Here is a 23,125-nt window from a genome sequence, read left to right as displayed (position 1 = left end):
TAATTTGATTCTCATAGCAATGGTTATTTCACAAACAAAAAGATTCACCCAGAAACCAAAAATCATATTTTGACTTTTTTTTTTTTTTTCGTTTTCCAGACAGTTTTTTTCCCCATTTGATCACAGCAATTTATAAAAGGGTCTTTATTCAAAGAGTCAGAGGCATAGGCACCTGCTACAACAGATCTCCAAAGATAAGGAGTGTTATACAATACTGTTAATGTTTATGCCCACAATAATAGTAGCAGTATTAGTAGTGGTGGTAGTAGTAGCAGTAGTAGTTACTAACAAATAGCCATGGACACTGGAGGAAACCACAGGACAGAATCCTGCACTGCATAGGGGTGACATACAGTTGTAAACAGGTGCCCAGACAAACAAAAGCAGCCAAAGAAAGAGAGAGCAGAGAGCTGTATGGTAAGGACTATGAAGAGTGGGTTAAGAATGAGGTAAGCTATATCTTGAGGGTATTATGTTCAGAGGAGACTTGGAACGCAGTAAGCAGTACAAACTAAAGGTAGCTTATAATGAAGAATCTTCTGAATGTGTTGAAATTCAGGTAGAGCCGGGGGTTCTCTTGACTGAGGTGAAGATGTTCTACTTCTCTGGGCTGGGCTGTGCTGCCCGCCACCCCCCCCCCCCCCCCCTTCTTCCCTGTTAGACTTGCATTCTTGTTGGGAGAGGGCAGTCAGCTGTCCACAGACAACAGACGAAAGCGTCAGCATGGATTTGTTTGACTGGACCATAGATGGAGGGCAATGTGGGGTTGTGCTTTCAAGCCCTTAGGATGTCATATATGAACACTTTTACTCTACATCAAGAGTTTCAACATGGGGTTTGCAAACCTCTAGTGGTTCATGGTGGTACTGTAAGGAGTTTGTGAGATCATGATTGAAAAGTAAATGTCGAATTAAATTCACTTAGTTAAAATCTCAAGGGAAATAATTTGGGTTGAAGGGGTTCAACTGACAAAAAATGTTGAAAACTTCTGCTCTACCGCAGCAAAACAGTTATATTAACAACAACAACAACAATAACAACAACAAAGCAAGACAGACCAATATGTGAGACAACAGTCCAAAACTTTTTTAGGTTTCAAAATCTTCATTTGTTTTTTAAAGAAGCCTACACATTTTACTGAACAAAGATTAAAAACAACAACCATGGCATCAAAAGAAATTCTGAAACTGAACAGTTGTAATTTTTTTTTTCACTTATTTCGCAAAATCTATTCTGATGACCATATGTTTAAATATTTTGATTGACAGCTTACTACACCTGTTCCGTCATCGTCAGCTCCCATAAGTGGAATGCAGCGTTACAACTCCTTATATGGAGAAAAAACTCAAACGGATATTGGTGCAACGTGTATTATTGTCCGATGGAGTTCAGAATTTGAATTATCCAATACAGTTCAAAACTTTTATTGTTGCACATTTCGATATACTATTTTATTTTAAAAAAGGCGAGTTTCGGTTCATGAATACTCAGCGTCCAACAGCAAAATTTATTAGATAGATTTAAGGAGTATACTTAAAGGAGCTTACGTCTTTTTCAGCCGGAAGAAAATAAGGTGCGGTCCTTCTGTTTCCGTGTCTGGGAGACACAGAGCGTGATTTTTTGGTTAGAGGAACATAAAATCAAAAATGCAGGTTAGTATCAGTCTTGGTGTTTCTAAACAGGGTAATCTCCAGTTTTAATATATGCTTCATAGCCTTCAGTACAACAAAAAATATTTGGTGATTTTCATTCGAACGTTTACTCGATTACTTTGCTCGCTAGCCAGACAGCTGATAGCCTGATACTCAGATCAGCACATTCTAAAACTGTTATTTTCACGAGACCATTTGGCTTTTCCATATTTAACACATTTTAAACAATACACGGAGTAGACGATTAACAGAAACGTTGTCGCAGTTTATGGACGTACATGTAGTGTGCTGGAGCTGATCAGTACAATCATCTAACAGGTAATTGTAAAGAGCCCTCATAAAGCGTTTGTGTGAACCCTTTTTAAAAATCGCTTTTTAGGATCCGAACGAAGACACTGAGTGGAATGACATCCTCCGAAAGAAAGGCATTCTTCCACCAAAAGAGACGCCGAAGGAGGATGAAGAAGAGGAGCAGATTTTACTACAACAGTCCGTCGGTAAGATCCTCGTCAGATCATTTGAACAGATCGATAAAGACGACTGTACAGTAAATGTTTTTTACCATGGTTTTCGTATTTTCAACATCGAGGTGAAGTCGTCAGTCTTGAGCCTAAACTTGCCAAGCGCCCCTTTCGTCCTCTAGCTCGAAAAACAATGTGTCACCCCTCTTATTCGCGGCGTTCAGACTAAATCAAATTTACATGACCTTATCGGCAGTTTTTTTAAAGTCTGGCTAGTGTTATGTGTCGTATGTCACTTCGCGTTTACTTACGTGGAACTGTCCACAGGCAGAGAACCCTTCATATAGCCTCATGTCCCAACAAAAGCAACGAGGTATAGATCAATATCTCTTTAGCAGTAGGCTAAGCTCTAGTTGTACGATGTTTTTGGGCTTCTTATTCTCTATGTTCTTTTATCTGCTCATGTGTAGAGCGATTTGAATTACTGATGTGTATGGATTGTGCCATACAAATAAACTTGCCTTGCCTTGCCTTGCCTTGGCAGTGAAAACGTACGAAAGCATGACACTGGAGGAGCTGGAGGAGAATGAAGATGAGTTCAGCGAGGAAGATGAGGCTGCTATTGAGATGTACAGGTGAGTAGAGCGCATTCGATGACAAAGTCTGGTGATTAACGCTGTCTTCTTTTAAGCCATTACGAGAATAATGGCGATGAAACGAGGATGTTTTTCATGCTCATTGCTGTTAGGGGGCTGTAATTTGTATGTGCGGAAACTGTGGCTTAGAACTTCATATATATATATGAGATTGTAAGTATGAGTCATGCTTAGCATGAGTTGTTAAAAGTCATTGTAGACAAACCAGTGTACAAGTGTAAGAGACTGTTGATCATTCTGATTTATGACTGAGCGGTGACAAAAATAATTTTAAAGTCCTCTTTTTTTTTTTTTTTTGCTGTGTTCTCCCTGACCTTGTTTTTTCTTACAGACAGAAGAGACTTGCAGAGTGGAAGGCTAACCAGATAAAGAACATTTTTGGGGAGGTGAACGAGATCTCCGGTCAGGATTACATACAGGAAGTGAATAAAGCCGGCCAGGGTATCTGGGTGGTTCTGCACCTCTACAAACAGGGGTGAGTCTCGTGTACCCTCAGAGAGGCTGCTGTGTCTGCAGTCAGTCACGGCTGAATCTGTGTATGGTCTCACAATGTTCTGTTATCATCTCACAGCCCTGTCCTTCCTTAACCTCTCCCATTCAGAATGTTTCATCTTCAGCGAGAGATCTTTAGTGTTGTTTGATTAGATACCGATTTTATTGGATATATACTTAATCCAAAATTGAAGTTTGGTCTTAAAGCAACCCGAGATCATGTCTGAGAAACCCGTCCTGCGACGGTGAGGTCCGGATTGTGGGATCAGCGGAAAACTATTAAAGGGATCTTCTTTTTTTCTTTTTTTTCCATCTTTGTGTTCTTATCGGAAAATAAAAGCATTTTGATGCATTCCAGATATTTTTAGCTACACTTGTATTTGTTGACATCCTCAGTTGGATGGAATTAGCTGTAGGATGTATAGAACATGCTCCTCCTGACGTGACGCGTTAACACGAGATGGAAGTGTTTGGAATTAGAACATGCTACTTCCCTTTACCCTGAAACCTGTAACTGCAGAAATTGTTATCCTCACATATAAAACACAGCTACAATAAACTCTGGCACCGAACGTGTTACCTGGGGTGGGTTATTTAAAGGCCATGTACTGTAGACCTGTTCAGTGACATCACAGAGGGGGTAGATTTAACTGATTTACTTTGGTAGGGTTTACAGAGGATATCTGAAAAAAAAATGTGTTAAAACAAAGAATTAGTTGTTCATTGAATTTATAGATATGCTCCCTAAACTTCCACACAGTTGTTCAAGATTCTCTCTCTCTCTCTCTCTCTCTCTCTCTCTCTCTTCTTCCCTCCCTCAGAATCCCACTGTGTACGCTGATAAACCAGCATCTCTCCGTGCTGGCCCGGAAGTTTCCGCAGACCAAGTTCCTCAAGTCCATCTCCACGACCTGCATCCCGAACTACCCGGACAGGAACCTGCCCACGCTCTTCGTGTACTTTGAGGGGGAGATGAAAGCTCAGTTCATCGGGCCCCTCGTCTTTGGAGGCATGAACCTCAAATGCGACGGTGAGAGATTTTTCTCTTTCTCTTTCCTTTTCTGCCCCTTTGCCTTTTGCTGCGTTTTTGAGTCTGTAGGTGGCGGGAAGCCGTCCCAAGCCCCCAAATCTGTGTGTACTCTCTGCTGTTCTTGGATGACTTAATAATGTCTGTCTTTATATATTAATATACATAGTTTTGTTAGATTCTCATCACACGGTCATTGTAATCTAAATTACGTGTAAGACTGTCGAAGCCATTCACCTGTGGACACCGAGGTTTTAATTTTGGATTGTGATGAGAGTTGAGTCCAGTGTGTAACTGAATCTTGTGTTTTTAATTTTTGTTTTTTTTTCCCTGCGTGATGCTGGTTGGCTGTCTCAGAGCTGGAGTGGCGGTTAGCGGAAAGTGGCGCTGTTAAGACCGAGCTGGAGGAGAACCCCAGAAAACAGATCGAAGACAAGCTCATGGGCTCCATCCGCTGCTCCGTCCCCAGCCGCAGAGACAGTGATGAAGATGAGGACGACGATGATTAAACCCGTCACTTTCACGGGAGCTGCGTTCACGGCGGCTGAATGTTTGGAGCGAACGTTTTATGAACAGCGCTGTTGATTTGAACGCCGTTCTTTTGAACACCGCAGCCCCTCGCCAAAGTTAAACTTTGAACAGAAGAAGTACTCACGCCCTCTCTACGTCAACGGAAACCTGCTAAGAAATAATTTGATATCTTAACACCCACCATGTTCAAAATGGTAGCTGGATGGTTCTGTGTGTTCTTCAACACAGCCCTTACCTCACTCCAGTACATCTTCATAACGCTTGGTTAGGAGTGCGCCCCCTAGGGGCTCTAATGTCCAACTGCACTCTGAACCCTTGGACTGATGTTGAAACTCACTACCATCAAGAGACTGACAGAAATCACCAGAGCCCAACCCTACTGCCTTTCTGATAAAAGGATTAAGGAATTTGTCCTCATATATGCTACCATAATGAATATTTTTTTATTTTATTTTTGTGTTTCATAATATGACAGATTCACATGTTTTAAAGTTTCAGTTTATTTAACTCTGTTCCCATCATCTGAACAATGTTTTTTTTTTTTTAATTTAACGGTTCATCACATTTAAAAAAAAACAAAAAAAAACAGAAGAAAAGGAGATTCCAACTGAATTTGCCAAGAAAATGTGTACGATGTTTCAATTACATTTCCATCACGTGTTCTTTTTTTTTCCCGGCCAAGCATTCGAGCTGATCCATTCACGTGAAAACAATAAACGCTCACACTGGCAGCAGCTGCTTTCTAAGAAATCTCACACATCGTCACGTGTTGGTATGAAGTTAGGTTTATTTACAGCGTGTGTTTGGAGGCGTGAGCTGCGTTACGTGATGAGTTTGATGTGAACAGAGGGTGTGGGGTCGTGAGGGCTGTCACTCAGAGTAAAGCAGAGCTGCCTCTCTGCCGGCTTTAGGCTTTCCTGCGTTTCCATGGCAATCCCAAATAGAACAGAGAAGATCTGCGGTGAGAAGGGACAGTAAAAAGATTTCACTATATTTTGAGGTTAATAACAGCTAATCAGGTGTATACTATGAGGAAAAATATGTTCCATGGTTATGCGTTTAGCTCCTCAGCCAGGGGTGGGTGAAAGACCAAATGCAGTTTTATAAAAGCAAAATGACACTGAAGTTAGTATAAGGGATGGACCGTAAATATAAACGTATGAGTTAAAAGAACGCACATCTGTAGGGACATGGTTCAAACAGAGTTATGATTACTGCATAATCTGGAACTCTGTAGTTTCCAGCCAATATTTGGTACAACTTGCCAAGCTGAGTCGTTATTTTACAGGTTGTTTATACTAATGTTTTCATTAGATTTCTTTCGACGTACTGTCACGGAACAGCACAGAAGCTGAGAACGTGCGCGTGCATGCGAATATTCAAAGACGGCAGGTAACACACGTACCTCGACCAAGCCTTGGCGATGGACCGCAGGCGGTCTTCAGCTTCTCTAAGAGAAAGATTGTGTTAATGCCTGTCTGACTGGCAAACATCTCTAAGAGAAAGATTGTGTTAATGCCTGTCTGACTGGCAAACATCAGCAAACATCTGAAAGGCTTTATTCCAGAAATATCAAATAATATCAAATATTCTGATAATATCAATCCAACAACCATTAGGTTACAGATAATTAGAGAGAGAGAGAGAGAGAGTGAGTGAAAGGTCTCACTGTGGCCACTTGCTGCTTTTTCTTGCGTTGAGAGAGGTTGGACGACAAACGCATCAGTGGATGGACTGAATGAGACTAGAAGTGATGAAAGAGAGAGCGGTTATGTAACAGGGTTTGTTGTTCCCACACTAAACATCTGGTATAAACATGCAACTCATGGGATGTCCCGTAAGACACCAGACCTCGAGGGCGTCTGATCCAACCAGCCAATACACTGACAGTATTCAATAAAAAGGGACACTCCTTAGAGCTAGAAGGGAGAGAATTATTCAAATCAGGTTTTTATAGTTCGCGGTTTCAGCAAGTGCAGGCAGACTTTATGTTCTTAAGGACAAAAGTTCCACACCCCTGATCTAAAATATAAGAATCTTACTTCAGAACCTCAGAACCACTACTCATCCAGAGCGGTCACATTAAAGCCCTTTCTATAGAAAAACAAAAACAGTAAGTGCATCTTAGTTCTACTTCCCCTGCAGAGACTCTTAGCCCAGATATTGTGAACAATCCGCAGGTCCACATAACAGTCTTATTCTCACACCAGCATGCAACTGCTCAGCCTACCAAAGGACTCAACGGCTGAATGAAGTGTTGACAGAAATCTAGAAACGAGACATGTGGTTCTGCACGTTGAACTGTAGTCCCTTAATGCCATGTTGAAGGTGGAATACGTCTCAAACACGAATCTAGGTTCTGAACCGTGAAGACAATGTAATGTATTTGTTCCTCAAATCTGAGAGTTCATACATTCATCTCAGTATGAAATGAGAGACAGTGTTGGAGCATATTTAATTTGATGAACAGAGAACAGCTATGTAAGAGAATCCCCTTTCAAGCCTATTAGTTTTTTTCTTTGTCCCAACTCATAAATTCACATTTAGAATTAGCGTTCTGGATATATCACTTAATCGCGTAATAGAGTTTTTTTTTTTCTTTTACGGTGATAAAATAAGTGAAAAATATTCAAATCTCAGACTGATTAATGTCTCACAGATATAGCTATAACAGTAGAATTCACAACAGACATATAATGTTTCTTCATTTTATCTTTGGGTGACTGCATTTGAATCCGGTGAGATATTTGTCGAATGAAATAACTTAGCCCGATGAATGGACACTGAAATGAAAAGACTTGTGTGTCCAACGCGAGTCCTGGTCTCTCTTCCTCTGTTGGAGAGTCCTGGCTTTTGACCGCGGGTTTCACGGAACATCCCAGAGCAGTGAGAACTGCACGTTGTGAATCATCACCATTCAACACCACACACATACTGTGAGTATAAACTAAGAATAACAGAGCGGCCTCACTCACCTCTCTCTGAACTGAGCCAACTGAATTTTGAGCTTTGGAGTAGTGAAACAAAAACTGGGAAAGAAAGACGGCTTTATAATCAATATAAAATTACAATAATCATAGAGTATAAAATTTAAAAAAAGGGCTTTCAGTTTTGCCATGTGAGTATCTGTGAGTGAGACGTGCAGAGGTAGTTTACCCGTTTGAAGACATTCTGCAGCTGATCCTGAAACAGCAAAAAGAAAGATGTAAAACTCATCAATGAAAGTGAGAAAAAAAGACAAGTGTGTTCTACAACATTGCAACATATATACATCCGTCTGATCTACACACACACACACACACACAAACACACAAACACACACACACACACACACAAACACACACACACACACACACACACAAACACACACGCACACACACACACACACACACACAAACACACAAACACACATGCACACACACACACACAAACATCATCAGGGAAGAGTCGGTATCACATACACACACACACACACACACACACACGCACGCACACACATATCATCAGGGCAGAGTCGGTATCACACACACACATGCACACACACACACACACAAACATCATCAGGGAAGAGTCGGTATCACATACACACACACACACACACACACACAAACACACATGCACACACACACACACACAAACATCATCAGGGAAGAGTCGGTATCACATACACACACACACGCACGCACGCACACACACATCATCAGGGCAGAGTCGGTATCACACACACACACACACACGCACCAACCAGAGTGGAATATCTCACTCACACTTAAACACAGATTGGCCTCACCTTATTCTGGTCCCTCCATACTAATCCACAAAGAACACTCTGCAAACCAAAAACACAGCATCATGTATTAAAGCATGTATAAAGCAGTTAAAATATGTCCCTCACAGTACTCTGTTCTCAAGAAGTGGAAACAGCTCCACTATGCAGTGTAAGAGCTGTTCGAATATCACCGTTAAATCACAGCACAGAATTGTTTTTTTCCTGAATGATTACGAGAGAGGAGTCACCACGGTAAAAAAAAATAAAAAACAAAAAACAAAAACAAAAGTAATGATACTACTGGTTGCATGATCAGTTACATCGATGTGACACAAACATCTTGAAGGTATCATGGAGAGTGAGAGCCCTTGACACTTGTAACGTGAAATGATGTTTTTGTGTGTGTGTGTGTGTGTGTGCAGAAACTGTGAGGTAGTGTGTGTCTCATCGAATCCTACAGTACAGTGGTCCCTAGCTGTCTACATTAATCCAATTATGTTTCTCACACTATGAGCTACCACTGTGGATCAGATTGGATTGCTCTGCTGGTGCAGATAAAACCAGCAATGAGAATCTCTCTCTTTCTCTCTCTCCTCCCTCTCTCAGTCTCTCAGTTCACTAACAAGCTAAAAGGCTTAGGAGAACCACAACGGGAAAATACCCCCCCCCCCCCCCCCCAAAAAAAAAGCAAAATAAAAAGGTGCAACACATGGATAAAAGTACCCCAGGTGATTAGTGTCGGAGATAATCTGAAGGCAAACAAAAGCTATGTGCTTTGAGTATCATCCTACCTGTCTGGAACCTTCAGTGTCCGCCTCACAGTCCTGGGTGGAATATGGATAACCACCTGTGAGAGGAACCGAAAAAAAACAAAACAAGGATTTTCATGGGTATTGTTATAAGTTGTTAGACTGGAACCACTATTCTTCCGTTTTGCTGGATTTTTGATAAGATGACAGACAAGGCTGGAGAAATGTTGTCACTTCCATGTTTACAGTCAGTGTTAAAAAAAGAAAGAAAAAAATAAACAGCGATATCAAGACAGACAAACTATAGTCATTGTTTAAAAAATTGCCAATGTTATACACCATATACATATTAAACAACTAATTACCTCACGTTTTAAAAATTATATTCCAAAGAATTTTTGCATTCAGCTACAAATCTCATCGATAGTGGTTTTACGAATGAAAGCAATCGTTTTAGAGGTAATTTCAACCATGTATATTGAGAATTACAAAATAAAAGTTAGACTTTGAATTAGAAGTTGCTTTACCAAGTCTGAGTGACGTTCAAATATTTTGCCCTTTTTTTAAAAAGACAATCAGTTGTTGATACGAGTCACTTAAAGTTATACGAAGTGTATTTCCATTCAAATGAAGAAACTCCTCACCTGCAGCTGAGATCAACCCAGAGAAACACCACACGATTAAAAATATCATGTAAAGTTGCCGCAAACAAGTGCCTTCCATCTCCCACTCTTCGCGGTTCCGGTCCGTTCGATACGGTTTAGGGTTTTTTTTTTCCCGAAGTGACAGTCGAACAAGCCAAAGAGGATAAGAAGCTTTCCTTGTCACGACTATGCCGTGTACTCCGCTGATCTGACAACGGCAAAAATACAACGCTGTATATATGTATGAAAATCTCTTACAAGGTGGCCAATCAGCTCGCGCCTTGGTCAGGTAATGAACGTCAGGGTTGCTTGTCACACTTTTATGTTGTCCTGCGTATTTTTCAAGACTCATTCAAATACTGGAAAGCAGTAGTCATAGATGGTAATGAGTAGTATAGCCCTCCCACCTTTACTTAAAAAGGCACTAAGTGTTGATTGTCCCTTAAAACTGGCACGTATTCTTTTTTTAATTAGCTGGAATGATCAAATCATAAAAATGTGTAGACTGTCGCTATAACAATGTCTTTTTTCAATGACTTTTTAAACTATTTTTAATTGTCCAAACTTTAGAAACAGTGGTTCATCACAGTTACCTATGAATACTAAAAATCATGTTGTCTAATTTACTGAAGTTGAAATAGGGCCAAAATAAAGACTGTTTCCATCAAAATTCAGCTTAAAGAGGTAAAATCAGCCATAGTTTAAACAGGCAAACATTTCGATTAGGAAAGTTAGTTCGTTGTGTTAATTAGCTCAAAACCAAACTTTTTCCATGGCAACTGGTTTCTGAAGTGGTGAAACACTCGGCCCCACATGCTGAATTGTTTGTTAGAGAACACATACGTTCATCTAGTGATTCAAAAGTAACTACTGCTTTCCTCAGTAAACAACATTATAGCTTTGTGCCTATATATATATATATATATATATATATATATATACACACACACACATACACATATGGCTGTAATACGCAATGTGATAAATAACCTGTGAGAGGGCCAGCCATGGTCTCTGCTATGTGTCTGAAGAAAAACAATCATTCAGTTGTATTTTCCCCTCTGCCAGTTTAAATGGATCTAATCTAGACAAGTGGACCAAATTGTAGGAAGTTCTGTATCTAAATATAATATGAAATGGATGGATGAGCTGTGTCACTTTGTTACACAATGGCCAAATTGCCCCGCATGGGAGCAATAGCATGTAACAAAACAAACACACAAGAAGGAAACAAGAGAGAAAAGAAGGGAAGGAAACAAGGAGACAAAATGACAAGGACAGAATGAACTTTATTATTTTAGCATCCTAATAAGGGGTGAAATTGTATTTTGTCCTGTTTTTATGTTGTTGTTTTTTGGGGGGGGGGGATGTTGTGTGTTTTTTTTTTTTTTTTTGTCGAGTATGAAGTCAAATCTGTGACTGAACAAGAAAGCGAAAAGCTAAAGAAAAAGCTAAAGATGGATTTGGGAGGGAAAATGACCCAGTTACAGCAATGGTCTGCTATCTGTTCCCTCCAAATTCAATTAAAGTGAACGGTGGCTTTTTCATCTAAGAGCGGCGGCCATAGCGGATTAGCGAGGGTCAAGTTTCCAGTTTATTCCACTCTGAACATTAATCAAAGGTTCCGCCCAGATTAACAGTCCCGGGTGTTACTTTGCATCGTAAACAAGGCCAACCTCACATAGACACTTGGGCGGGGGGGTCGTTGGTAAAACCAACAGAGCAACAGTTTGATGTCACTGATCTTCTCCTTTTGAGTTTTTACGTGCATATGCACTACCATCAGAAATGTACTGGTCCTTAAAAAAGCCCAGCTACTTTGTGTAGACCTACCTGGGGTGGACTGGGCTATCCCATAGACCCGTCTTTGTTCTCGGTTTTGGCGTTTTAAGACAACGCAACCAGATATAACTCTGGGCAAGTTATTTTATCCACAGTATATTCTCAGCGTCGTTCTACTGGCTTATTGCTGCTAGGTTTAGCCAATGTGACATCAAACCTTCCCTGCAATGCACAGCCTTCTTACGCACATTCAGTCTCTAAGGGTTTCTCTGTGATTCTCCTTACAGCTAACGGGAGGGGTTTCGGTCTGACGGACACAGGAGATACGGTGAGGAATCTGCTTTGTCTTTCTTTTTTGAGCGACTAGATGGAAAGGCCATCTGTATTTCTTATGAAGTTCAGCTTCTCCATCCTCGGTCTGACAGCGGTGAATTGGTGAAGCTGTCTCGTGGCAGCTGCCGTGGAGGAAAAAGAAAGGTCAGTAAACAGTCGCTTTAAGCCGTGGACATGTCGGTGGAATTTTTAAACTAAATATGACACACGTGGCCTCTTATTCGATATGGTGTCACTTAGCCTTACTCGACATCCTCAAAGGAACGAGCGATGAACTTTTTGTTTCCATTGGACAGCACGTGAGAGATGAAAACCTTAGCGTGGATTAAAAAGCAGACGCGCTTAGAGTGCGTGAGCAGTTGACGCATTTGTTACACTGAATTACACCGTCAGACCGTTAGGACACTTACTCCACCTGCTCACCCGTCCGCGAACCGCCGATCCCACCTCCCTCGGAACGGCTCTCCAGAAACGTAATACGTCGCAGAAACATCGCCAGCGGTCCTCGTCAGATCTGTGGTCTCCACTGGAAAAATCCAAGTCACTCCGTGCTAACCTCAGTCAGGCTTTTGATGACAAAGACACAAACGTCACAACCTATTCCTTTAACATTACACTACCATGTTCTTTCAGCCTCCCGTTTTTACTGGTAATGATTCAGACTGTGAGAGGGAGATAGAATCGTTTTATTTTATTACTTAGGTTTGGCCTGTAATCCACACCCATACGAGACAGAGCCGGGGGAAAAAAAAACCCCGACGTATCGCCAACAATACCATTTGACAATATCGTCATTTCTAAGAAACGATATCCTCACATTGAGATTGAAGGGCGTAGACTTTATCGGAGCGTAGAAAAAAAAACACAGCCCGTGAACGTGCTTTAGATGTACACTGCTAACAGATTGCTGTGTCTTTGAGTTGCTGTCGGCATCTCCCTGTGGTCTCTTAGCTGTTAATTGTCTGTGGCCTCCATGGGTAGATGTTGCTTATAAAGCTGTTCAGTCCTCAGGGAGGATGAGTCCCAGATTTATATGGTTCATAACTTCAACATCGATTACAGGCAAGATGTTCTGCGCTTCAGGTTAAGAGGAGAGTCAATAACCATGAGTTGTGCATTCTGAGGTAGGTGTGCATGTGTGTGTGTGTGTGTGTGTATGTATTTGTTTGTGTCTATGTGTAGTCCCAGAAAATTATGTTTGTTCCATGTCAAGTTTTTCTTTTCTGTGAAGACCTTATCATCAAAGCTTATCAGTAAAATTTTGAGATTACACACATATACACACACACACACACACACACACACACGCGCACACACACACACACTCACTCACTCACACACATGCACATCATTAAAAAACTCAGTCATGTATGTCCTTCAATCAAACTCAGCGCACAGACACTCACACACACTGAAATCAGGATCTTGCAACGTTCAGTCAGGTTCCGAGAAAAAAAAGAACTAGTGCAATCACAGACTAGTGTTTACACACACACACGCACGCACACACACACACACACACGCATGCACACACACACACACAACACACACGCTCACACATGCACGCACACACACACACACGCACATGGATACACTGATGCTTTATCTATTATCCTCATCACCAGTCTAAACAAACTGGTAAATCACCATCAGCACTAGAACCTTCCAGATATGTCCCCCAGAATGCCAATTCCACATGGCTGTCCAATGAGAGAGAGAGACAGGGAGAGAAAGAGAGAGAGAGAGAGAGAGAGAGAGAGAGATGCACACAGAGCAAGAGAGGGATACTTCATCTGAACGTGTTCATGGGTGCATGTGTACGCGCATGTGTGTGTGTGTGTGCGTGTGTGTGTGTGTGTGCGTGCATGCGCACGCATATGTGTGTGCATGTGTATGTGTTTGAAACACTCATTACAGAGGGTTTTCATGTCCCTCTCCCTAAATGACACTCTACACATAATGAACCCAAATGAGCTTTTCAGCACATCGCCCCAATCTACCACGGCACAAATATACTCCACATCTCTCCCGCGTCGGTTCAATCAAGACAAAATACGACGATTCGATTACATACTCAACGTTCTCCGGTGTGGCCCGCGGCACCTCTGGTATGGATGCATTTTTCGACCGTTGTTTTCCAGATGTGAAAGGTAAAGTGTTGTGTTCGATGAGTTCTACCCTCTCTACGGCATCGTCTCAGTGATGGGTGATGGTATACATGGGGTCTCTGAAGAGAGGACGCAGGCATTGCTGGATATTGGAAACACATTACTGTCTGAAGGAAATGAAGCAGTGTTGAACACCACCACCAGTAACATGGGACTTACAGCTTCCCAGCTCTTCTCCCCTATGTGCGTTATGTAGTGTGAATGCACATTGCTGTTTGTGTGTGCATGTGCCTGTGTGTGGATTTGTGTGTGTGTGTATCTGTGTGTGTGTGTGTGTGTGTGTGTGTGTGTGTGTGTGTGTGTGTGTGTGTGTGTGTGTATGTGTGTGTGTGTGTGTGTGTGTGTGTGCATGTGTGTGTGTGTGTGTGCATGTGTGTGTGTGTGTGTATGTGTATGTGTGTGTGTGTGTGTGTGTGTGTGTGTGTGTATGTGTATGTGTGTGTATCTGTGTGTGTGTGTGTGTGTGTGTGTGTGTGCATGTGCCTGTGTGTGGATTTGTGTGTGTATGTGTGTTTGTGTAGGTGTGTGTGTGTGTGTGTGTGTTTGTGTAGGTGTGTGTGTGTGTGTATGTGTGTGTGTGTGTGTGTATACAGTTGTAAATGGTGAGGAATAGTGTTGGTGGAAAGGAGGCATATCCGCCAAGTGTTCAAAGTTCTCCACGAAAGCGACGGTAGACTCCGTTTGACTTACACTGTCGCACTGCCAACGTCAGACAAAGACCGTTTTCAAAGACAGTTTTGATTGAGTCACCATTTTGCTTGAGCCCAAACGCAAAGTCTTGTGTACCCTCTTCTTTCTGAATAGCAGGCAGGAACCAAGAGAGAGACAGAGAAGTTCATTTTGTATTGGTACAGGCTTAACATTACATTCTACTTCGTTTATGGCCCATCAACCAAAAAATGCAGTGTTTCAAATTTAGAAAAGACAGATAAAGGAATGCCAATACTGACTATGCTGCAACACTAAACAAACAATTTTAATCAATCCATTTCACACGCTAGATGTGCCTTGAAAAAATACAATATTAACCTAGTTAGCAGTCTACCTTTTGATGTAACTGCTACTTGTGTGAAAGGAAAAGACAAAATCAGCTCTAACTATGTTTAAAACTATTCTGAGGTAAACGTAGCATCATTATATTTTATTTGTGAAGTTGATGTTTTGTTTTGTTTTGTTTTGTTTTGTTTTTTCTCTTATGAGATTATTTTTGTTGGTAAAAATGGGAATTGCAAGAAATATGTTTTTTTGTTTTTTTTTAATTTTCAACATGGAATACCAGTAACGCAAATTTGTGGGCAGGAGGGCTCAGACACAAAAAGCCTGAGAGAGAGAGAGAGAGAGAGAGAGAGAGAGAGAGAGACTTGTGTTTCTGTACATCCGTGTGGGAGGGGGGGCACTTCAGATAATGATGACGTCCGGATGAAGTTGTCAGCTCTCGGAGGATCCCGACATCCAGAAAGACGTAATCGAGTGACGAGAATGTCCCTCAGAGTTTATGTGCAACACTTTACTAATGTACACTGCCGCCTAGAAGCCATTATTGCACGCACCATACAAACCAACTAAAACTGTTTCAAACTGTGTTTTTGAACGCCACAACAATAAAGGTGACAGTGTACGCTGCTTTGATGACCTTGAAAAGCTCTTCGTGTTAAACGGAATAGGCGAGCCGTTCCGACGGACGCTTTTCCGCGTTCCCGCGGTTTAACTTTTCCATTGTATTGTTAGTCCTGAAACTCCACTGTCCTGCCTGTCATTAAAACTGGAGGCCTGTGCTGCTACAGTGACCGTGGGAGCCGCGGGTGTGAAAGCAAACCCGTGTGAAGGCAGGGGTGTAGAGGGAGCCTAACGACTTTGTCCTCATCAACAGATGACAGTCACCAGTGCTGGTCTGTCTCTAAGCGTAATGAGCGGATCAGATGTCACAGGACACACAAGGAGGTGCGACTTCTGCAAGGTTCCAATTCAATACAGGCGTTTTAATTAGCAAAACGAAAGACGTCATTGTACTTCACTGGAAAATCATGGCGAAGAACGTGTGTCTATGTGAGTAAGAGGAAGAGACAGTACAATTAGATGCACAAGCTCCATCCACACTGCAGAAATAGAATGTGTCACGTGGAAAGAAAAAAAGAGCTGTAACAGTTGACTTACTTATGCGTAGACCTAATTTCCATGTCAAGTGATTTAAATGCCCAGTCGACATCTTAACCAAAAAGTGTTGAAGCACAAAAATAAAATCTTGACTAACCGAAAGCCCAGGAGCGGGAGTCACAGAGTGAATATCTCACCTCTTCGCTTTGGTCGGTATGTGGTTTGGACCTAGAGAAGGGTGAAAATAACACCGCTTTAGGGACGCAGCTCGAGACCCGTGATCGTGTTAAATCCTGCAGTTTGGCTTAACAATGAGACCAACCGAATCTGACAGGAATATTTTACTTAGACTGATGTGAATGCTATTTTCTGTTAGGTAACCTTTATCAGAAGGTATAATTAGTTGGTTTAAGCATTAAAAACGCGACAATCCTATTTGGCATGTGCTTGTCATTGCATTTTATAGAAAGACTTTAATTTGAAACTGGCTACACAAACACGAACACAGTATCCTCTAGAGTTGTTGACAATTTCAGCCCTTCCACATAAACACCCCAGGTGGTGAGAATCAGCGGGGTTTCAACGAGGTTTATCTGGGATTAAGTGTATCTGTTTTGTATTTTTACAAAAAGTAAGTTACGATACAAGTAAATTACGATTTTTACTGTTGTAAGGTACGATACAGAAAAAAATATTTCTTTGTCTGATACTTACGCAATACTTACAATTCTCGTAGTCACCATATCATACCTTTTTCAGTAAATATTAAAAATGAGATTGCATGAGAACGGTTGATGTATCCGGAACAGTTTAGATGTGGGCCTAATATCAATATCAAACACATCACATACCTTTGCATACACTGATCCAGAAATCATACACGTATATTCAGCATTATGGGAGGCAGAAATGAGGAGGGGAGAGGGGCATTTTTTTTTAAACACTGAAACATATTTAATTCACTGGATAGTCAAACAAAATAAATATATCAAACTGAAGATAATTAGTTTTAATGTCCTTAATGAAAAAAGCCTTCATATCTTTAGTCATCATTAAGAACCATTTAGCGATATGGTCAATAGAGGAGAAATGCTGCCCTCTGCCTGTGGTACTCAGTAATGCATTGCTGGTGTGAGGCATGGATGCAACTCACCAAAGATGTACCAAATACAAGGTCACAACTGGATTATTTTACATCATTCAAGGTTTATCTGGGATTAAGTGTGTCTATTTCTACTTTTACAAGTTACAATACAGAAAAAACATTTTTTTGTCTGAGGTTAAGCAATACTTACAATTCTCCTTGTCACCATATAATACCTTTTTTCAGTAAATATTTAAACTGAGATTGCATGAGAACAGTTGAGTATTTGGAACAGTTTAGATATAATGGCTATATTTAGCATAATGGGTGGCAGAAATGGGGGGGGGGGGGCGGTTAAACACTGAAACATAATTAATTCACTGGATCTGAGTCAAGCAAAATAAATATGTAAAACTTCAGATAATTCATAAAAATAGCCATAGTGAAGAAAAGAAGAAAATGCCTTCATATCCCCCTAGTCATCACGAAGACCCATTTAGCGATGTGGTCAATAGAGGAGAAAGGCTGCCCTCTGCCTGTGGTACTCAGTAATGCATTGCTAGTGTGGGGCATGGATGCAACTCAGAGACTGATTTTCTCAGCTGTTTCTGCTGTGGTCGTATGAGCCCTGTTGTATGAATAAACTGAAGTGACCCAAGTGTATGTAATGTCTATGGCTTTCAAGAGACCTGGTAGCACAGTTAGTTTTATAAACCATCAATTAACTACCTGTCACGGAGCCACAACCAAAACTCACTGGGGCCCACATTTAACGCACACTGGAGTTCTGGAAGAATGAAAATGAACTCAGCAAAAGCTGTGCATGTCTGCAGTAAAAATGGGAAATAATCAGGATTTACACTAGGTTTTAATTTCCCTGGACCAGTGACTAGTTTATAAACACGATTACAGCACTCTTCAGCATCTTTACACATCGTATAGTACAATTCACTCAATAACCCATCAGATTTATAGATCATGATCTTTTTTTACAAAATGATGAATTACAGTTAACACAATTTATGAAATGGCTGGAATCAACTTAAATCTGGAACCACCTTTAATATTTTCAGAAATAATAATGTGATAGTTTGAATTTTTTTGTTGTTGTTGTTGTTTTAACAACAGTTTGGACTGATGTGACAATCTATGGAATGGACTTTGTCTGGTGCATGAACTGCAAAGCAATACATTTTTATTGCTTAAAATTGCAAAACCTCATATACTCAAAGAAGATAACGACTGAAGAACAGAAATCAGGGTTAGTCCAAGGTATCTGAGTCCAGCCAGTAAAGTTTAAAGACAAAAAAGTATGTGTGTGTGTGTATGTTTAAAAAAGACTACTTAAAGAAGTAAATTCTCTATGTCTTTACCCTTCTTACCTTCTTCTTAGAGCTCATATTTTTAAATATTTATTTATGTATTTATTTATTAAGCACAGTGTCACCACTTCTCTATGCACAGTTAAGTCAACACGCTGATTTACTGATGTTACCAAATATGTTCCTGTGTGAGTGTATATATGTATCAGAGCTCCTTTAGCCGGCAATCACCTGCTTTTTCCTTGTAAAAATTATATTTAAAAAAAAAAAAACCCGATAAATCACAAACTTGCCGGTCAAAATGTAATAATGTTCATTGCGCATACAAAACGCAGCTATAAAGAAGACGGCGCTGCGAGAGTGACGCGGTTTATGCCCATTGCGAGCTGCACAGACACGTTTGATCTCAAGTCGGCGGCAGAGGAAAGTAAAAAGGAGAAAATAAGATGTGACCTGGTGGCCTAAAGGCGACATTTCATGCCTTGTAGGCCTAGCTTTTTATAAACAGGTGTTTAGATGTTTCGTAATAGCCAACATGTTAGCGGCTAATGTTGAGTTTTGCTCAATTGTTACTGTTCATTATTGTCCATTTCCTCATTAGTCAAACTGATTTTAGGTCTTTGTCATTCTTTCGTCAGCCTAGGTGTACATTATATTTGCGATTAGACTGTTACTGAAACGTGACCGGTAAGTCTCAAATTTGTCCGGTGAAAGAAATTCTTTCCGAACACCGAGCGGGCAAGAAAAAACCTTGCGGAAACGCTAGTATGTAGCCTATGTATATATGTCCGCGCGCGAGTGTGTGTGAAAAATCTGTTTTGAATCTCAAAACTAAGAAAACCCTGAATTTGTCTCTCTTTCACTTTCACACTACACAAGCCACATACGAGAAAATGAAACTGAACTCACTGAGATCTGTATGTGCTGGCAAGAAAAATGGCTAATACACACCCAGACATCACATACTGTATGTCCTATTGTTACACAACTGTTAGACTTTGCCCTCCCAGGTTCTTCTATCAGAGACCAACCTGTTCCCATTGGTGAGCCACTACAGCAAATCAGTGGTAAGACCTGACTGATTGAGCCCAATCAGCGACCTAATTACTCACTTGTTCGGAATAAGGAAGTAAAGCCACGCCTCCATGATCCCACAGCCTTCCAGAGAAATGAAACTTTTCTCTCAGTCTCTCTCAGAGATTTCTCTGAATCTCTGCCTAAGTCTGCATACTCCAAAATGGCAGAAGCTATTCTTAAAGATCAAGAACTTTTCAACTGTCCAGTCTGTCTGGACTTGCTGAAAAACCCTGCGACGATTTCCTGTGGACACTCTTTCTGTATGGACTGCATCAGTAGCTGCTGGATTCTGGATGACACTGATACTGTTTACAGCTGTCCTCAGTGTAGGCAGACTTTCAACCAAAGGCCTGTCCTAAACCAAAACATTGTTCTGGCTGAACTGGTAGAGAGACTGAAGAACATCCAGCTCCAAGCATCTGCTGACTGTTACCCGGGACCTGGAGATGTGGAGTGTGATGTCTGCACCACAAGAAAACACAAAGCTATCAAATCCTGCCTCGTATGCCTGGTCTCATACTGTGAAACTCACCTTAGGCTTCACAACGAGCTCAACCCAGGAAAAAAACACAAGCTGATTGACACGACCGGGCGACTACAGGAAAAGATCTGCTCTCGTCATGACAAACTTTTGGAAATGTTTTGTCGCACTGATCAACAATGTATCTGTTTTATGTGCACTATAGATGAACACAAAGGACATGATACAGTCTTGGCTACAGAAGAGAAGACTGAAAAGCAGGTAAAGAATAAGATGTGTTCTGTAGCACCACTGATGCTCACGTGACAAGTAAAGACAGGCTCCAGGAGTGTGTGTGTATATATATATATATATATACATATATATATATATATATATATATATATATATATATATATATATATATATATATATATATATACACGCTGTTGTCCTAAACATTACAAAATTGTTAATGAACTCAATCAGATATCAGATTCAGAAACAAAGCATTGTGTTAATGCAGACACCTCACCATGGTGTGTACTTGACTTCAGATCTACAAAACCATCTCCATTTATTGTTATCTGAAAATATGCTCTTTCTGTTTGAAAGAATTCCTGAACCAGTAAATCAGTTTAAGAAGAAATATATTGAATTACTCAGAGTCAAAAGCAAAAATATTCATGATATTCACCTTTTCATTTTTTTTTTTCTGAAAAAGATAAAGAAGCTCTTTTGGGCGATTGATTTTATATATTTATATAAAAAAAAAGTTTCGTACAAATTTTTTTGGAGAAGAGTCTATTTTAAACAATTCTATGTTTTCAACTTAGCCCACTCTCCCTTAAGAACTGTACATTTTTTGTCTGCATATAGTACAATCTTGGTGCTCTTGTCATCCTTGTAAAAACATTGCTGTTGTATGATTCAAAGGGTCATATCAAGAAATTCCAATGTCATCATATGTCCAACTCTCAGAATTGCCAGTGCTTTTAAAAGCTGTTCACTCAGAGAGCTTCTTTTGTCTTTGAATGTAACTTTTCCATCAACTGCAGATCATGCAAAACAATATATATATATATATAATCACTGTTGGTTGCTTTGGCTTGACCAGCTGGGTTCTGAATGTACAAAATATACAGCCTCCACCACCTATGAAGACTCACCAAGCACGTGTGATTCCATATAACTGAAATATGTTTTTATCTACAGAGGGAGCTGGAGGTGAAACAAATGGAATCACAGAGAAGAATTCAAGAGAAAGAAGATGAACTGCAAGAGCTAGGACAAGCTATGGAGTCCCTCAAGGTCAGCATCAACCAAACACCCCACACTTTACAATTTTAGCAAATAAGGGCGCATAGGGTTGCCTCTCACCTCTCACTCTGTGTGTGTTCTCCAACAGAGATCCGCACAGTCAGCAGTGAGAGACAGTGAGAGAATCGTTACGGAGTTGATTGCCTCTATTGAGAGAGAGTGGTCTGAGGTAACAGAGGTGATTAAAGCCCAGGAGAAGGCTGAACTGATCCAGGCTGAGAGACTGCGGATGAGACTGGAGCAGGAGATTGTCCAGATGAAGAATAAAGACGCTCAGTTAGCACAGCTCCTACAGACAGAGGATGAAATTCATTTCCTTCAGGTATTATCACTCACATCTTTTGACCACTGCCTAACTCGTGAGCTCAAGTATTTAACCTTTCTTCCACTTTTCTCGTTTATGGTTGCCAAGTACTATGGGGCTTAAAGCTAAATGTTATTTGGTTTAAATATTATTTTAAAAAATTACATCAGTATCTAATATTTATTGTACAACTATTCAAAGTTGACTTTTCAGTGGAAAAGGTTGCTATCACCTCAGCTGCAGCCCTAAAAAGGTTCATTTTTGACACCAAGGTAGCCCCACCCTACCCTGGGCCTGAAATTCTGTGCTGTCTTCTAATGAGGCTGCCTATGCAGTTCCCCTTAATTTCACTTTTGAGAGTGTCGAGGTGAAGTCTGAAATGTTCTTAATTGAAGTTTTGTCTGTTTGCTTCTCTAGAGTTTCCAGTCCCTCTGTGGACTTCCCGAATCTGAAGACATCCACAGAGTTTTTGTTAAACCCCTCCCCTCTTTTGAGGAAGTCGGAGAGTCTGCAGCCAAACTGAAAGAGCAACTGCAGAAACTCTGCCAAGAGGGCATCAGCAAAATAACTGGAGGTGTGTGGGAAATCCGACAAAAATAAGTTCTCTATAATTTCACTGCACCATAATACGTAAATGTGTGATATCTCAGTATGTCATTGTCATATGTGGTGAATGAAGTGAATGACCTGATCAAAACATCCCAGCCCCATTCCTCGTAGCCCTGGCTCATGTCTTGGCATTTAAATAAATGTTAACTATAATTAAAGCAGTGACCATGAAAAAATCCAGGTTAAAGTGCTAATGCAAGAAACATTTCTTATAGCCTATTAGTATCATATATCATTTTCATTGTGACTAAATAATTGAAATTTATGTGCAGCATCCATCACAACCAATAAAATGAAAGTGAGAGAGAGAGAGAGAGAGAGCAGTGCAGTGTACATATTTTGAAAGATAAACAATAACGTGAAATATACAAAGTGGATATGAACACAGAACATAACAGAGACAAGATGGATATTGCTTTACAGACCAAAAAGTACAGAAAAGAGAGGACATATATGGAGAGATGCCCACATTTAAAATTAGGAGGGATCACAGTTTATGCACACTGATGAGGAAGCACTTAAGAAAACTTTGCGAGTAAAGTCATTCTAGCTCTGTGTTATGAAGTCTTTAGATAACATTTTTAAAACTAA

The 23,125-nt window shown here is 40.6% G+C and overlaps 3 protein-coding genes across 3 annotated transcripts; 2 read left to right on the top strand and 1 right to left on the bottom strand.

The window, feature by feature from the left end:
* Window positions 1-1,594: 1,594 nt before the first annotated feature.
* pdcl3 (phosducin-like 3) lies at window positions 1,595-5,565 on the top strand. The gene is made up of 6 exons (XM_030786826.1): window positions 1,595-1,652; window positions 2,032-2,149; window positions 2,658-2,748; window positions 3,101-3,244; window positions 4,083-4,291; window positions 4,646-5,565. The coding sequence occupies exons 1-6, from the start codon at window positions 1,647-1,649 to the stop codon at window positions 4,795-4,797; spliced, it is 720 nt and encodes a 239-aa protein (XP_030642686.1). The 5' UTR covers window positions 1,595-1,646; the 3' UTR covers window positions 4,798-5,565.
* A 124-nt stretch (window positions 5,566-5,689) lies between these two features.
* nms (neuromedin S) lies at window positions 5,690-12,589 on the bottom strand. Its single transcript, XM_030786594.1, has 9 exons — window positions 12,520-12,589; window positions 9,982-9,987; window positions 9,380-9,435; window positions 8,610-8,648; window positions 7,976-8,002; window positions 7,795-7,848; window positions 6,498-6,563; window positions 6,225-6,312; window positions 5,690-5,775 (listed from the first exon to the last, which is right to left on the bottom strand). Exons 1-9 carry the CDS (start codon window positions 12,587-12,589, stop codon window positions 5,690-5,692), a joined length of 492 nt encoding a protein of 163 aa, XP_030642454.1.
* A 7,412-nt stretch (window positions 12,590-20,001) lies between these two features.
* Window positions 20,002-22,525, top strand: LOC115822679 (E3 ubiquitin/ISG15 ligase TRIM25-like). Its single transcript, XM_030786593.1, has 4 exons — window positions 20,002-20,583; window positions 21,517-21,612; window positions 21,710-21,943; window positions 22,343-22,525. The coding sequence occupies exons 1-4, from the start codon at window positions 20,002-20,004 to the stop codon at window positions 22,523-22,525; spliced, it is 1,095 nt and encodes a 364-aa protein (XP_030642453.1).
* The last annotated feature ends 600 nt before the right edge of the window (window positions 22,526-23,125 follow it).

The sequence above is a fragment of the Chanos chanos genome, chromosome 10 (assembly GCF_902362185.1).
Source record: "Chanos chanos chromosome 10, fChaCha1.1, whole genome shotgun sequence".
NCBI lineage: Eukaryota > Metazoa > Chordata > Actinopteri > Gonorynchiformes > Chanidae > Chanos > Chanos chanos.
This window is presented reverse-complemented; position numbering and strand designations above follow the sequence as displayed.